Below are 17,302 nucleotides of genomic sequence, written 5' to 3' on the forward strand. Positions count from 1 at the left end.
TCAGTTTTCTTACTCATAAATTGGGGATTATAATAATGGTTATCCTAACAGAGTTGTTGTATTAAATGGTTTTAAGTATAAGGCACTTAGAACAATTTCTGGCTCAGATTAAGTTGTCAGTAAATGTTAACCATAGAATTAGAAATAGTTGTTGAAGTATTCTTCACTGATATTACTTAGGTGTCTGCAAATCTCAAGTTTCAAATAATGACTGACTTACCAAGAGTAGTGCTTACAGTAATAGAATCCATGCCAGATAAAATGACAAGGAAAGGCTGTGCCTGTTGGCAGATTTTTTTTCTTTTGTTTTAAAGGAAATGTCAATAGTTGAGCTTAATTAATCGCCTTGTAAACATTGTTATCTGTAAACTAATGCTGGGTAGGTCCTAAGAGCGTACTTAGTAGTTTCATTTTCCCCAAAGGGAGGACACTCTTGAGTTTTATGACTTTTTGCTTGTTTTTAATGTGTATTTAAAAAAAAAACAACTCCCATTCAAAAAATTGATTTGCTATACGTATTTTCAGTTTTATAAACTGAACCAAATTAAGATTCGAGTTCTTGAGGGGCCAGTCTCGTGGCTTAGCGGTTAAGTGTGTGTGCTCCACTACTGGCGGCCCGGGTTTGGATCCCGGGTATGCGCGGACGCACCGCTTGTCTGGCCATGCTGAGGCCGCGTCCCAGATACAGCAACTAGAAGGATGTGCAACTATGACATACAACTATTTACTGGGGCTTTGGGGAGAAAAAGGGGAAAAAAAGGAGGAGGATTGGCAATAGATGTTAGCTCAGAGCCGATCTTCCTCAGCAAAAAGAGGAGGATTGGCGTGGATATTAGCTCAGGGCTGATCTTCCTCATAAAAAAAAAAAAAAAGATTCCAGTTCTTTAGCGCTATTTTTCCTTATATTTGTTTACTTAGGTAGCTGTGTTAAGGAGGACTGCATTTTCTCTTTATTTTTTGTGGTCCATGTGGTCTCAAATGAGAATTCTGTGATGTACATCATAGGTCTTCAATTAGGGCCTTTTGGTTTCATGTATCAATTTCTGATTTGATTGTCACCATTATATGTTTGTGAATCATGGTCACTTATATACTATTTCTTGAGTTCATCTAGTCTCTCTCAAAAATCTTAGGGATTTTTTTTTTGGTGTTGAAGATTTTTTTTCTTTCTAATTTTAATAATTCAAGGTTCCCCTTTTCACGTACAAGTCTCAAGCTATTAAAACTTTGTGAAAATTGGAAATAGATCATCTGAAACCATTGGGGGCCTCTGATAGAGCATATCTGGATAACTAGATGTTCGAAGATTCATTTTTGTAGTTTATGTATATTTACAACTAACGGTTTAATTACTCTTTCAGTTATTGTTTCTTAAGTCACTTGTGCCATTTAAGGAAAAAAAGGCTTAATTTTCACATTTTACAGGAAGACCTGTACTAGAACAGTCTTACATAACAAAGGCACTATTTTTTTTTTTCATGTTCGAACTTTAAATCAGACCTTAATAAAACTTCATTATTCTCTGCTCTACACTAGCTGGTATTAGTCTTTAGCTTCAGGAGTGCGTTTATTCCATATACAGACATAACTTCTTAGAATATGCAGAGTAGGATCCTTTGGTTTTACAGCCGTACCACTCAGAGGCCTGATCTCATCTCTAACTGCTTTTTTTAAATCTGTATTTAAGGAGGACAACAAGGAAGAATCTAGTTGTGTTTTGTAGGAGGTTAATACATCTTTAGTGTATAGAACCTGTTCAGTTCCTATTATTATTTGAAAAATAAAATTGTTTTTGAATTTGTTACTTTAGAAAATGAAAGTTTATGAGATACATATCTATGCATCTTGGGTCAAGAGGTGGACAGGGAGAAAAGTTGCATTTCTTCTCCTTTAACCTTGATGGGCCTTCTGGGGATGCTGATTGACTCTTGACTGTCTCAAGGTACTTTCTGCTTAGATTCTAACCTTGAGATGCAGAAATCTGCCCCTTGCTCCTTGGTGCTCCATGAGCAGAGGGTCGCAGGGTCAGTGTTGACAGTGTGAGGAGCTTACGAGGAGCTTCTGGATATCTTTGCTGTACTCTTGAATATGTTAAGGTGACTTTTTTTAATGCGCATTATGTTGGTGGCTGCTTCATAGCATCCTGGGAGATTCATTTCACTTTTGAGAACCCTTTTGCAGAGAATGCCATTAGGATCATCGTCAGAGAACCTCCTGGGCGTGTCTCCGTTTTGCTGTTTAGCAGACATTTGCTGTGGGATCTCTCAACTGTGCTGTTCCCAGGAATTTTGTGTGTTTCCAGTTATGGCCATTTGCGCTTGGCCTCAAATCCACCCACAGGCAATGTTGGTTATCAGTGAGATGCCGCTGTTCAGATCGTGAGTGCATCCATAATGTCTTTCTCTTATTTGCTAGGCAGAAGATGGTGTTAGTGATTGCGAGCTGCTGGCTGGCACCCTTGCAGAGCAGGAGTCAGTGAGTGCTGTTCAGCTTTCCGGTGCTGTGAGTCTGATGCCTTTCCCTCATGTTTTGGCATCACTGCCAAACACGTGCATTGAAATCCTTCATGATCATCAGTTTGTCAGATGATTATATTGTTGCCAAGAGTCTGTCCAGGTCCTTTGTATCTTTTTTTTTTTGTCACCTTAGTGTATGTCCATTGTAATGGGGACAGAGGCATTGATGATGTTGGAAGAAGGCATAACATGTATCAAGGCAAGACTAGCGACTTTAGATTTAGTGAATCATTAACAAACTCCTCAAAGGGAAAGCTTTTCCAGAGCGCCAGTGCCGTCAGCCCAGTGCTGCATGAGCTGTTGTTCAACAGATGAACTTTGGCCCAGTCCTGTGGTGCTGCATGTGTTTTTAGCAGTTTGCTCATTTTTCTTGTGGAGTGCTTCACAGTGTGGTCTGCTGTTGCCGTCTGCCGCACCTATGTTACAGGGTAAAAGAAAGTTTTCCATTTGCTCGCACAGTGCATTGCAGAAGTATGAGCCCATGAAATGCAACAAACCGATGAGGCTTGATTGACAAAAAGTGGGCAATGTCTAGAGCACCTTTTCTACTGTCCTTCTCTCCAAGGGAGTGAGGACTGCAGCCCTGGGCAGGATGGTGTGCATGGCCAAGTGACAGGCAGAGAGTGCTGTGGAAAGGAAGCCATCCCTGTTTGCACTGAATTGTGGGATTGGGATACTTTGCCATCATCAGACTTTAAGTTGTGTGGCCTGTAACAGAGAAGGGTGACTCGGAGACATCTGACTTGGTCTGTTTGTGAACAGTCATTAAGCTTTACGACGGTGACCAAAAGACAGGCCTTTTGCACATCTTCCTGTATCTTCATCTACTTTGTTTGCTGTTGTGGAGTGAGGCCCTTACATTTGCTGTATTGTTTAAGTCCTTCACTTTTAAAATCAGTGTCATGGCCAGAAATTCTCTGTTTCCTAAAGAGCACTTCACTGTTAAGAGTCCTTGAGGTAATCATTTATTTCATCGGGAGATGTGTACGGGCTGCATAGGTGGCTGACAGTGGTGATCACAACATCATCCCTTCATCTGGTGAACGTTTAGATTCCACCCCACATGGGACAGCCAGGCACTTTCTCCCTTTGTAGAAAAGTACTTTTGCAAATTTCCACTGTAGTTCAGATACCACGAGAAGGCTAGCTTTATTTCTTTTCTGGTTTCCTTATGAAATGTTGTCTTTCACTTGGCTTCTAGTTAGGGATATTCGCTAGGAGATTTCACATCTAACAAATCCAAGGTAAGGAGGACTGTAATAGGTGGACAGACTACTTTCCCCCGGAGTGGGTGGATGAATATGTACATCCTCTTACTAGGAGAGAATCTCCAGAGCCCCGTTTATTATGAGCTGAATTTAATTCCAACATTTTTAGGTACAAGAAAAACATTTACCAGTGAAATAAAATTGTTGGAAAAGTGATTTTTATTAAGGAAACCTGATTCCTACGCATGGAAATTGAAACCTTTAAACTCCATTTAGTTAAGTTATGGGCTTTGGGGTCAACAATTATGATTTTGATGATGATCATAAATGTCAAACAGCAAGTGATTGAGTTATAGATTTTTATTTATCCCATCAAATAATCATAGATATTTTTACTATATAATTAATTGACTTTGCATTAGGTTGATCACTCAGTTGACATGAATCTTTCTCACAGTAAGTTTATGTAATACTGAAACCATTAAGCCTTCTATGGTGTTTGACTACCTGCCCTCCCCCATCTTAGTCTTGATTCAGGGTTTTTGTGGTGTATGATAAATGAGCTGTTTTACTAATTTCTTGTTGAAGTGAAATAGAAGTTTGGATTATTGGAATTTATTATTTGGGGGCATCTGGCTTATCCTTGTTTTTGTTTGTTAAACAGGAAAAGGACCAGCGCAGCCTAGACATAAACACTGCCAAGTGCATGTTGGGACTGTTATTAGGAAAAATCTGGCCCCTTTTTCCAGTTTTTCACCAATTCTTAGAGGTACCAAATTGTTATTTTATGGAATGTATGTTTGCTTGCTTAGAACTACCAAGTATACTTTATTTAACTATTTTATGTAATTTTCTGTTTGTTGTACTTTTCTGCCTATAGGAATAATGGTGACATGGTTGCTGTTTTCTCTGTGAATGCATTTACTGTTGTGCTGCCTCTCTCCCCTTATAAATGCAGAAACAGCTACAGCTCTGCCTCTCCTTTCTCATCCCCATTTTAAAAGCTTTACTTTTGTTTAGATTTCCTGTTCTTTATAACAATAGTAAAACAAGATTTACTTTCTTTTGTGGCTTTAGATGAATTTCCACTTTTATTAAGCAAAAGTTAAAAAACAGCCGTCTGCCTTCTTGCTAAAATTAGTTTGTAATGTATCCTTATCTACTCTTATCTCCAAGTAACTTCGGGACCTAGATGAATGTAAGTGTTAGGCAAACTGACAATATGTCTTTAAGTTTTCTTCACATTTATATTAGAAGTAATCCAGCATTTTACTCCATCCTTGTTTGTTTGCATTAAGTATTAATGATCAAAAATTTTGAGCTGCTGGTTATTAGGAGCTGGTTTCGATGCAGTGTAATAGTGTAGGACCTGGAGGTGTTTGAGCTATAAGTCTGAGTTACTTGGGTTGTCATGTTTGGCATCCTTCTTGCCCTCCAGCCCCAAACCCCTTTTAAAAACGCCCTTGGCTTGAAAGGAGGAGGGTGTTGGGTCTTTGAGAAAATCCCAGGCCTTACTCTGACTCCTGCTTCGCTCTTGAAATAGACTTGCTTACAACTTGCTTTATTTAATGGTCCAGAAAAACTTCCAACTGATATATGATTCTTTGAGGACTGCTGTTAAAAATGACTTTTTTTTTTTTATTGATGTTTTAATGGTTTCTAACATTGTGAAATTTTGGGTTGTACATTTTTGTTTGTCCATCACCATATATATGACTCCCTTCACCCCTTGTGCCCACCCCCCACCCCCCACCCCCACTGCCCCTGCTAACCACAGTCCAGTTTTCTCTGTCCATGTGTTGGTTTATATTCCACATATGAGTGAGATCATACAGTGTTTGTCTTTCTCTTTCTGGCTTAAAAATGACTTTTAACATTACTAATTGGAACTCCTCGAGAGGTATAAAAACTAGTTTTCATATAAGAAGTCTTTGTTTACGTGACAATCCATATCTACAGATGATCTATTCCAATTTCTCTGACAACTCCATGAAATGTTAGCTTTATTTGGAAAATAAGTAGAAACAAGTTCTTGTTCTCAGAGAGTTCAGCAGAATTTGAGCCCAAGTGTGACGGGTTCTTGAGCTGAAAGAGCTTGCCGCAAGCAAAGTTGACTTCACCATTCCAGGAGCATCATCAACTGTTTCATTGACTGTTTTTTGCCTTTAGTTGCTTAAAACTTAAACCTGTAGTCTGTGCTTTGTCCTCTCCTTATATTAGTTTGCGTTTTTCTTTTAAAAGGATGCAGTAATCCTTTCATTTGAGTTTTTCTTACGTTTGCATCCTCAAAACCATTGACTCAACTCTTGGCTTCTTATGTACTTGCATTGTTTTCCAGTGTTCCTGATTTTAGTGGTTAGGATTTAAAAATTGTTGGATCTGGATTTTATTTTTAAATCTTTGTACAGCAATACTGTATTTTAATATATGCATATGGCATATTTCTTGTCTAAGAGGAAGAGAAAAAATACTTCATGGCTATTGTGATTTCTTTTATGATCAGATTCAAATTTTGCATTATTAGAACAGCAGTTTTCTTCCGTGGCTAGAACACGTAGTTCTGAGACCGCTTACAGCACTTAAGAAGCTCTCGTCCAGTCCCCTCCTGCTGCGTGTGCTCTCAGCTGACAGTGTGACAGTGAGCGTGCCACTTGTCAGGGGTTCTTCATGGGAGCTGCTCTTCATTTTGCACTTACTTGAAGCCAGGCACTGAACGAAGTGCTTTACATAAATTACATAACTTATCTCTCTTAATCCTTGCAACATCTCTGTGAAGAAGATATTATCCCCATTTTATATAAAAGGGCTAGTGCAGTCTAGAAATTTCGCTTCTAGGGATATAAAATTGTGTTTCTTTTATGTGCTTGTCATTTTGTGTTGAGCCCCCATAATATTTTCGTAATGAAAATTGTCATTGTAAGTTCTACTCTTGCTTTCTCTCACCCTCTCCTAAATGGTGCTTAACACCCCTCAAATGGAAAGAGTCAACCTTCATGAACTTTCTTAAGTTGATTCAGACAGCAGTTGAAACCATCCCATTTGTTAATTGTGTCAGTAATTCATGTTACTCTTCCCTCCATCAGCAATCAAAATATAAAGTTATTAACAAAGACCAGTGGTGCAATGTGCTCGAGTTTAGCAGAACGATTAATCTTGACCTCAGCAACTACGATGAAGATGGAGCGTGTAAGTACCGGTCCTGGGTGTTCACTCACTCTTTCCCTCACTACGTTTGCACATCTTCCTCCTGTGAAGAGCCTCACAGCCCTTTTGTTCTCTCTCTCTCCAGGGCCAGTTTTGTTGGATGAGTTTGTGGAGTGGTATAAAGACAAACAGATGTCCTAGGACTTGATGCATAGCAGCGCGAGAGTCACTGTTACCACAGTTACGTCAACCATTAGCCATAAATTGCTGTTTGTATCAAAGCGCATGCTGCTTTTCTTGCACTGTCTCCCTTTTGCAGGGACGTTTTGGTGTTTGCTATTGAATGGGCTGGCTCTGCCTGCTGTGTGGCATTGTTCTCTTGGAAGGCTGCTTTGCAGTTGTATTTACACTACAGATTGGTGAATTTGCCAACGTCCTCACTGTGATTATGTGTATATTGCTGTTTAAATTTTGTATATGTGTATAAAAAAAAAAGCTTCACCTAGAGATTATTTCTGCAAAAATGTATTGTAAAAATAATTTTTGTGGCATATTTCTAGTCCCTTTTTTCAAATGAACCAATTATACTTTATTTGGTCTCAAATGTAGCATTTCAGAAAATAAGACAACTGTTACCATAAGCAAGTTTTGCCAGAGTTTACCTTATTGTTTAAGAGGCCAACTTTTGGAAGGGAGGTGGGAGTCATAACTTTTCAGAGGCATATGCCAAATATAATTTGGTCTACTTAAATATTAGCGTTTTTAAATGATGCAAGTTGTAATTATTTGAACATATAGACATGTACCGTGCCACAAATCATTTCCACCATGCAAGGTATAGGTTTTTATTTTCTAATGTTAAAGCTGTGGTAGTTTGAATATAGGTACAAATGAACAAATTAAAGTTGCACCTTTTTTTAAATGGGTTTTATACTCTTATAAACTTTCTTTAGTGTTTTTTTTCTTTCTTTCTTTTGCATTCTTCTAGTCAGTGCTGGGTCTGCTGATGCTTTCTATGCCATTCTAAGTGAAATTTATTTTGCCTCCTCCGTGAAAACCTAATGGTTTGCTAGCAATTTATAACTGCAGAGCACTTTTAGTTGTGGCTTGAATTTTGAGTTAAGCTTTCATGGTGTCTAATTTTCTAGTTTTTTGGAAAAAGAACTATACCGTAAGTGAGAGGTGTTTTGTTTTGTTCTTTCCTTTTTTGTTTCTTTCGTGCTAGGCTTTTCCTGGCAGCTTGTCCATTGCAGGCAGTGGGCAGGAAACCACCAGCATTGAGCTAACTCTGTTACACGGTAGGACCTTTCTTGGAAGGGCCACTCGTCATTACCTGAGTAATTTGTACAGAAAGGTGATAGCCATTATTTATGTGGATGAGGAAGCAAGAGTAAACAAGACGGTATTTTTAGGTTTGTATTTTATGTCTTGTTTTTTTCTTTCCTTGCCTTACCCTTCTTGAGGAATTGTATAGATAACATGTTGTCCCCTCAACTTTCTGGTGCTATTGAATGACTAATTTAGTCCCTAAAGTTTTGTGGAAAAACAAGGCTAATGATTTAAACCAAGTAAAAAAGTGGTGCATTTGAACAAGTGAATGCTACAGTTGTGAGCAAGATCCGTGATTGAACATATAATGATTGGACGAGGTTTGGATTATTTCAAAATCTGGCCAAAAAGTCTTTTGGATTAAATGTGAACTTTGAAATGGCGTGAAATGAGTAAAGCACACAGACAGTGCTACTCTCGACCACTATTTCACAGTTTCTTTGCAAACAGTGTTCTGATTTTCATATTATTTTTTTCCCTAACTGAACCACCAAAGACAGAAATTTTGTGTGTATATACAGTGTGTGTGCATATACAAAATCATGGTATGGTAGAATGAAATTACTTCCTTTTTCTACCAAATAGAAAAGTTTGGTTTGCTGTGAAATAAACCAGAAGTTTGAAAAACTCTGTAGTGGTTAAGCATACTTAATCATTCCTTGTTTAGGAATTACAGACTCACTTCTACCTTACACATTCATACCAGTTTGCACAAATTAATGTCTCGAAAGAATAGAAGATGTTGACGGCAAGCACAGCTCTTGAGACCGAGGTGTTGAAAGGGGTTCCCTTCTGACAGGTGCCTGTGGAGTTCAGTGGCGATAGGCCATAGGCAGGTTCGAATCTGTGGAGGACTTGATTCATTTTCAAAAGGATCCCATAAAGTTAAAAAAATCACACTTTAAAGGCAGCAGTTCTTAAATTTGATCAACTTTAGTTTTGTTTAAAGCAAATATAAAATCATAGATGAAATTATCTTAAAAGCTATTGTTAGAAACTGGCGAAGTTTTTAAACACTAAGCACAGTGAATCCTAAAATAAAAGTGTTGTTACAGGGGTGATGTTACATTTCATCACAATGAACATTTTGATGATGGAGGAAAATCCAAGTAAAAAGTAGTTTATGATGAATAATATGAAAGTAAGTATTCCACAGGAATAAACTTGCATATTTAGAAAACTCCAAATAATCTTTAAACTGTCTTGAAAAATAAACCTCTGTGAGTGCAGAATGCTTGCCCTTGGTTTTCTTGATTTTATGCAGTTATTTTTAAAGGGAGAAAAAGGGGTCAGACAGAGTAATAAGATACGTTTTCTTAAGAATACCCCTAAGTTATGTAAAACTGAGCAATCATGAAGCGCTTGTTTACTGGCTAGTGTTAAAGAAATTAGGGTGCCTTCTTCTGGTTCTTCTTTGTTAGCTAAGTCTACGCCCTCTCTCTCTTTCCATTGTGTTTGGAACTCCGCATTGCAATACTCTGTCGCATTGGAATACAACTGTTAGATGTTTACCGCTGAGGTAGGTCAGAGATTTGGTCGTTTGATTTGCCGTGAACGCCCACTCTAACGGTACACACAGCTTTTTTGGAGCATGAACTCGGAATTAAGTTTTTATAAATCTGACTAGACAAACCCCTAGATTCTGGTTTAACAACAGATTTCTGTTGCCTGTCAGTGTCCATTTTATCAGTGCTTTTGAAGTTTATACAGAGAGCTTTAAAAGTTAGTTTGTGTCCTTGGTTTCTATTCTTACAACTGCTAAAATACCTCTGTAAGCCTTACCTTTTATTCTTTCATATGTTGTATAATAACTGTATAGAATTCATTGACCAACTAAAATGTTGGGTGTCTGTAAATGAGACCAAAACGTGGGTTGCTTTTTTTCGTAAAATAACTTCTCTTGGAGGTTACTGTTAAATGAACAGCAGCTAACCTGTAACTGTGAATGCTTCTTGTCGTCAGTATTTGCATTACACTCATAAACGTGTGCAAGTCCTGTGACTCCCAGCTTAACTGAAATACTGTTATGCCACCGAACTTGAGTATAGCAAACTGGTTTTAGGTTTAATGGAATTGATGTAAAATGATATCCCAAAAATAAAAAGTATTTGTGTTTGGTTTCAGAACTGATTTGTGAATTCTTTCTTCTCTTCTCTGGCTGTTTCTTCAAAAACCACATAGGTTAGCTTTAAAATATTTTATTTTGTATTCGTTTTTGTTTTTTCCCAACTCTTTATATTGAAAAACGTCAAAGCTACAGAAAAACATACAAAAATAATATAATGAACACCCATATACCAATCACCTAGGTTTTCTAGTTGTTAATGTTTTGCCACGTTTTCTGTGCCACTCAGAGTGTGTGTGTGTGTGTGTGTACTTCTCTCTATAGATATGTGGCAGTAGTCTTTTTTCTGAACCATTTGAGAGTAAGTTACATTATGACACTTCACACCTAGTATTTTGAAACAAGGACATTCTTATAACCACAATACAATGATCACACTCATGAAATTTAACATTGGTACAATACTGTTACCTAATATACAGTCCAGATTAAAATCTCCCCATTTGTACCAATAATGGCCTTGATAGCTATTTTATTTTTAATCCAGGGACAAGCATAGCATTTAGTCATCATGTTTCTTTAGTCTCTTTTAATCTAGAACAGTTCCAGATACAGTATTTTAGTGTTTTGATTAAAGACAGTATAAACACTCCTCAGCAAAAAAAAAAAAAAAATTAAAAATTTACCACCATATGTTGCATATTTCTAAACATCGTGCTAATAATTGAGTACTTACTATGTGCCCGGAGTCAGGCAGAAATGACCATTTTTACTACCTCCAGGGCTACCCCCCAGTTAGTTTGTAATTGTGTGTAAGCCCTGGTTACCACTCTGTAAAATGGTCTTACATCGTTGTCAGCTCCCTGGTGGCAGGATGCTGGCAGACAGAGTGGATGCTCAGGAAACGTACATGGATGGAAGCAAGTAACAGAGTTCCCACTTGGCAAAAAATTGTCAGGACCTGAGAGAAACCTTGTGTAAAGATTAGAGAATCCAGGAAACACTGATACAGACTTGAAGATTTTTAGAAGCTTGAAAGCAGGAGAGGAGGTAGAAAACAAGATTCCTAAAAAACAGAATCCAGGTGCACATTGTTTAAATTGGTGATGTAGGTGGTTCTTTCAACTATAATTTGGGCCAAAAGCTGAGGACCAAACGAAGAAAATCTCTGTTCTTCTGGACACCCACAAAGATTGGGAATGGATGGTGGGTGGAGATAAAGGAAAAAGCTTAATCCTAAACTGACAGAAGTGGGAGATGACAAACCTTAGGATAGGGAATTCTTAACCTGGGCTACAGCAAACATAGAAAGTCATGAGGCACATTATCCAGTAGAAGGAAATGGGGTCATGTGATGTATTCTCCAGGCAATACTTGTAGTGCACGTAAAAGTTAATAGGAATTAAAATCAAGTTTTCCAGCAATGTAATTGGAACAAGATAGACTGGAGAGAGGTCAAGTCACTAATGCCAGCTCAAGACAACCCATGACAGAACAAAGAGGAAGATTGCTCTAAAGGAAAGGCATTTGTAAAGATAGCTTTTTGAAATAATGGACGAAGAGGAAAGTGAACTAAAAAATGAAAAACATTACCCACAGAGAAAAATGGAAGATCATTGGGTCAGTCCCAGGGCCAAAGTGAGGAGGGGTGGCTGGCCCCATGGCCTAATGAGTAAGTTCAGCGTGCTCTGCTTCTGTGGCCTGGGTTTGGTTTCTGGGCACGGACCTACACCACTTGTCAGCAGCCATGCTCTGGCTGTGACCCACATACAAAATGGAGGAAGATTGGCACAGATGTTAGCTCAGAGCGAATCTTCCTCAACAAAAAAAAAAAAAAAAAGGAAAATTAGCTACTTCTGGGCAACAACTTTTCTTGATTTATTTGAACCTACAGGAAGGCAGGACATGTTTTCCACAGTGCTGTAATGTGCGTTACATCACACTGAAATGTTATCCTCAAATCTTGATGTAAAGAATAACTTTTAGGCAGAAGATAAGAGCTTTTATGATTCCTTTAGAAAAGAATTGCCTTCGGAACTTCATTATAGCTAGAAAGGAAAAATAACTTGTCATGTGCGGAAATAACACATCAAGCTTTTTGGCCCTGTCTTCTTATGGAAGCTTGTAGGGCAGAATATATTCCCAAATAGGGCACATTTACCACTTTTGGCACATTCAGCAGAAAACAGTTTGGTTTTTCTCCCCCTGAATTTGTTCTTAACATTTATTTTCAATTGCCTTAACAAAAAATAAAATCATCCTATGTATAGAAGTACTTGCTAGAAATCCTGGTAAGTAGGCTATGCTGAGAATAACAGTTGGAAACTGAAAAACAAAAATCGACCGTAGTAATTAAGTGGAAATTTTTAAAAACATCATTTAAAATATAAATCTCTTCTCTCGAAGAAATGCATTCAGTTCTGGGAAAGAAATTCCTTTACAATCACTCTGAAGAGGGTGGATGGTGAAGAACCCTGGCAAGGAGAAAGTAAGCTGAAGAGGGTTTGTTTGTTCCTCTGACACTTTCCAGCAGCGACATCTCAGAATTGCCTAGATGTGAATATCTGAAATTCAAACTAGTGTTCTCTAGAAATCTTAGGATACATGTGTGACGATAAAGAGAGCTGCAGCTGTACTCATTACCAGTGAACTAACTCACTGAAAAGTTTTGGGCCAACTTTTCGATAGTTTATTGAAACCCACTGCATTTTGTCTCAACTTGCTTACTATTTATTTTGGCTTCATTACTTGTGGTGGCTCCTATGTATGCCATCTTAAGAACTGGACCAGGACAAAGGTTATGATCCAATCACAGATATTCCCAAAATCATTTAATAAAATCATAGGTGCCTTTTTACAACCTATTTTGCGTGTCTCAAAGTGCTCATAAATCATTCAAGTCCTTATTCTTCGTACATGAAACTTGATTTTCAGATTCTCAGTATAATCATTGCCTGTATCAACAAACTTTAATTGTGTGTTAGGCAGAATTCCTCTGTGAAATTGGGAACATGAGCATTAAAATTTGTAAGCGTGCAGAGGGGACTGGGGTAAATAGAAAATCACCAGATCGAAGAATTAGGAAAGACCTCTGGATGGAAGGTCTTGTGCCCATTGGGTGTAAGTGGCATCAACCACTTATAAATGGTAGACCAGGAAGACACCAACTCAGTTGGAGCTGAGAGTTCCTTTTGGAGAGTACAGCGTTATAGAGGGGGACTCAGCACAAGACACTCCTTAGGGAGGTCTAGCAGTGTACACAAAGATAGCGATAGAGGCAGCAGAGAGGTTAGGCTTTTCAGGACAGAAGAGTTTGTGGTTGAGAGAGCAATATAACTGATGAAAAGATGCCAACAGAAGAAATATTCTTTAATGATGAAAGATGTGGAATGTACTGAGGCAGCTACATAAAGCAGGAGATGATAAAGCATGTTCCCTGTGGAGGAACTGCTGCTCAGACCTTCCGAGTTCACCATGGGGATGTCCAGCCATAGTTGAAAACCCCACACAGTGCAAGGATTCTACCAGGCATGAAATGCTCTGTTCACCTTCTCACGGGGGTTTAACTCTCTGCCCTCCTCTGAAGACTTGGGCCATAAGCCTGCCCACTCACCAGATGGAAGTAACTGGTGCGGGACACCCCAGCACGTTCCCCACAGGGTGGGGAATGGGAAGGTCAGTTTTCCAGGAGCATCCCTCCCCAGGCCCAGCCTCCCCTGCTTTCGTAGAGGGGAGGACACCCATGAGGAGGAAGATCCCAAGATTCTGAGAGGGGAGTGGGAAGCCAAGGGGCTGGGAGGTGAGAAGAGTCAGACAGTATGGCCCAGAGATTGGGTGGAGGGGAACCTCAGTGAGGAGAGACAGGGAGCAAGCTGGGCTGAGGTGTAGATGAGGCTGGGAGGACAGTGCTGGGAGAGAAGGAAGCTCACCTGCTAGCAAATTTCGGAGACCCAAAGCTCGTACTGTGTTTGGATTGTCAAACTGCAAGAGAAGCAAAAATTTGGGGTCTTAGAATTGCAATTCAGAGAGCACAGATTCAGGTAGAAACCCAAAATGTGTCCCACTAGGAAGTAAAGTCAGAGGCTTTTAAAGGCAAAGAAGAAAGGAGGTTGTATTAGAAAAAATTTTAATTGAAGTTGGAGGCAGAGAGCTAGTCTTGGCTAAACGCTGATTGACTATTGATTCTATCTTCAGAAAAGTCCTCGATCCTCAGTCTTTGTGATCAGGATGTCCATTCTCCTGCCGACTTCTCAAACAATTGCTTGTAAAACAATTGCTGTCTTGGCCCAGTCCAAAGGTTTGGCCCAGCTCAAGGTTCAAGACATCAAAGTAGTTCTTCTGGAAAGGCAGCTCTGACTCCATTTTAAAATGGCTCCACTGTAGTCAATTTTGACAGGATCAAATCTCCCGTAGAGGCGTTGACTGCCAGCATTCAGTTACAGGGAGAGCGTGCAGGCTAGTGGGGACCCTGTGCTCTCTCCTCTTCATCAGAATTGACAATTTTCCTACAGCCTATGTTTTTCTGTGCAGTTAGATTGTCAAAATCTTTGCAGCTAAGCAGTTGCGATGCTTAGGTCACCCCTGTCCCCACCTCCCAAAATAGCAGGGTTATTTTTTTAACCCTGCTAAAAGAATAGGTTGCTAAAAGGCACCTGCGACCATCCCCCTCTTGTTCCAGCATGGAAATTTGAAGATAAGAGAGCAGACTTTTGTGGGTCTTTTCAGGCAAAGTACTTTTTGAATTCTGACCACTATGAGATGGTATTGCAGGTGACAGACTCAGGATACAGAACAAGAAAAAATTAGACTTTTTATCTTTCTGGTTCAACACGGTCATCTTCATTATGTTAGCACTGATATCGTGTGCACACACATGGATTTTGTTGTGAGAATTGGTTGCCAGCAAGACGTAAAGGAGTCAAGGGATGTAGTCAAAAAGGCCAGCTGGTGGTTTATTGGCATCATTTAGCTCCTTTCTGAAGAGAAGGTGGCCATTGGGCAGTGTGCTTTACACTGATCTCCTTGAACAGCTTTCAACGATCATGGCAAATATATGGAGAAAACTGAGCTTCAGAGCGTTTAGGTAACGTCCTAAGTCACATAGCTGGAAGGTGGGGAGCTGAGGTTTACACTCAGTTGGGTGTTCCTACCCCAGCAATTTGCTGAGGAGGCCACATGGTCTGGAGAAATGTTTGCCAGGAGTAGGAGAGTTGAGGCAAGTGAGCCCTCTCTGCTGCTTGGTTCTCTGATGGACTTACTGGTGCCCCTCTCCTGCTAATTTTATAGAGAGTTTGGGGAAAACACAGAGTTCAGGGACTGGCCAATTTTTCAGAGGTGGGAATGTTTAGGGATTGGTTGAGCTTCAGCCAAGGAACTGAGGTCACTGGAGTGATGCTATTTCTGATTGGCCTGCTTTCAGAAGTATGGGGCTGTCTTTCAAAGGCATAGTCTGATGTGTGTGTTTTTTCCAACAGCACCAAGCTGTTAACTAAGTTCTGACACTACCTGGAGGTAGCATCAAATCCCACAGGTTAAGGGCGCAGTCCCACAAAACTGCTCCCCCCTTCAGATGCCAATCAAAAGTTCAAGTTGTCACCTGTGCTTCTCACCAACTGGCTATAAATTGGAGGTTCCCACATCCCTTCCTCAAGTTTGATTAATTTGCTACAATGGCTCATAGAACTCAGAGAAACATTTACTTACATTTACCAGTTTATTATAAGAGGATGTAACTCAGGATCAGCCAGATGAAAGAGATGCATAGGGCAAGGTATGTGGGAAGGGGCGCAGAGCTTCCATGCTCCCTGAGGGTGCCACTCTCCTTGAATCTCCATGTGTTCAGCAACCTGGAAGCTCTCTGAACCCCATCCTTTGGGGTTTTTATGGTGGCTTTATTAGATAGGCATAATTGGTTGCATCATTGGCCATTGGTGATTGAACTCAATCTCCAGGCCCTCTATGGAGGTGGGAGGGGAGGTGGGACTGAAAGTTCCAACCCTCTAATCACGTGGTTGGTTCTCCTGGCAATCAGCCCTCATCCTTAGGTGACCTAGGGGCTTTCCAGAAGTCACCTCATTAATGTAACAAAAGACAGCTTACTCACTCTCATTACTTAGGATATTCCACGAGTTTTAGGAGCTCTGGGCCAGGAACAGGACAAAGACCAAATACATATTTCTTACTCTAAATCACAATATTACACATGATTACTTGATACATAGCTGTCATTGATCAATTGGGATAAATTTAAAACCAGTTCTGGTGGTTACATGTTACTATGGCCAGTGAATAATCGACTTGTTGTCCTTCTTTCTTGAATTTGGAGTATAGGAACTTTTCATTCTCAAGATAAAGGGGAGAGAGGAGGTGATGGATGGAATGAAGGAAGCAGGAGGAGGGACTCTAAAGCATAGGTGGACAGGGCAGTTTTCCTCTGAGACAAGCAGAGGGCAGGAGATGATGGTAAATGGATACGAGGAGGTAGTCACGAGTCCTCACCTCATGGCCTTGATTTCCTCAGGGACTGATTCAAAGATTTCTACTGAGAGGGAGAAAGGAGAAGAAGTAGGAGGTTCAAGGAGAGATGCAAGTGTGGCAGAGCCCCTGAGGAGAGTGAGAAAAGATGACTAGGGAATAGGTCTCATTGACCTGAGAGAAATAAAATGTAAAAATAGGACTAAGCTATGTAACTGGCACAGCAAGAAGTTATGGATCCAGGATGTCGACATTAGATCCAGGTGATATGGCTGACAGGCTCCAGTCCCCAGCCTAAATTGGTGTAAAAGGTAGCAGGATTTGGGCTTTGGGCTCCTCTGACTTGGGATATTCCTCTCTCTTTGTAGACTGCTGAGACCACCCACCTCTGGATGTATCTTCTGAGAAAGAAGGGAGACCCAGTGAAGCCATGTCCACTGGCTTGAACTATCCCATATCCTCGAATGCTTGCATATACTTTACACTGTTTTCTAGGTAAAGGGATGGTAAAACAAAGTGGAGTTGCCCTTCCTATCAGTCTTCAAATCCGGACCAGCCCTATGGTC

The 17,302-nt window shown here is 39.9% G+C and overlaps 1 protein-coding gene across 5 annotated transcripts in view; it reads left to right on the top strand.

The window, feature by feature from the left end:
* Window positions 1-10,323, top strand: part of DCUN1D4 (defective in cullin neddylation 1 domain containing 4) — a 72,404-nt gene extending 62,081 nt beyond the window's left edge. For 2 of the 5 annotated variants that reach the window (XM_087434303.1, XM_087434300.1), the window contains exons 9-12: window positions 2,416-2,502; window positions 4,389-4,493; window positions 6,808-6,910; window positions 7,014-10,323. In XM_087434303.1, the coding sequence (XP_087290429.1) occupies window positions 2,416-2,502; window positions 4,389-4,493; window positions 6,808-6,910; window positions 7,014-7,069 (351 nt within the window). In that variant the 3' untranslated portion in view covers window positions 7,070-10,323. The remainder of the gene's footprint in view (window positions 1-2,415; window positions 2,503-4,388; window positions 4,494-6,807; window positions 6,911-7,013) is intronic. The other 3 variants (XM_087434301.1, XM_087434302.1, XM_087434304.1) reach the window with 3 other exon arrangements.
* The last annotated feature ends 6,979 nt before the right edge of the window (window positions 10,324-17,302 follow it).

This window comes from Ceratotherium simum, chromosome 8, assembly GCF_057802395.1.
Source record: "Ceratotherium simum simum isolate JZ-2026a chromosome 8, ASM5780239v1, whole genome shotgun sequence".
Classification (NCBI taxonomy): domain Eukaryota; kingdom Metazoa; phylum Chordata; class Mammalia; order Perissodactyla; family Rhinocerotidae; genus Ceratotherium; species Ceratotherium simum.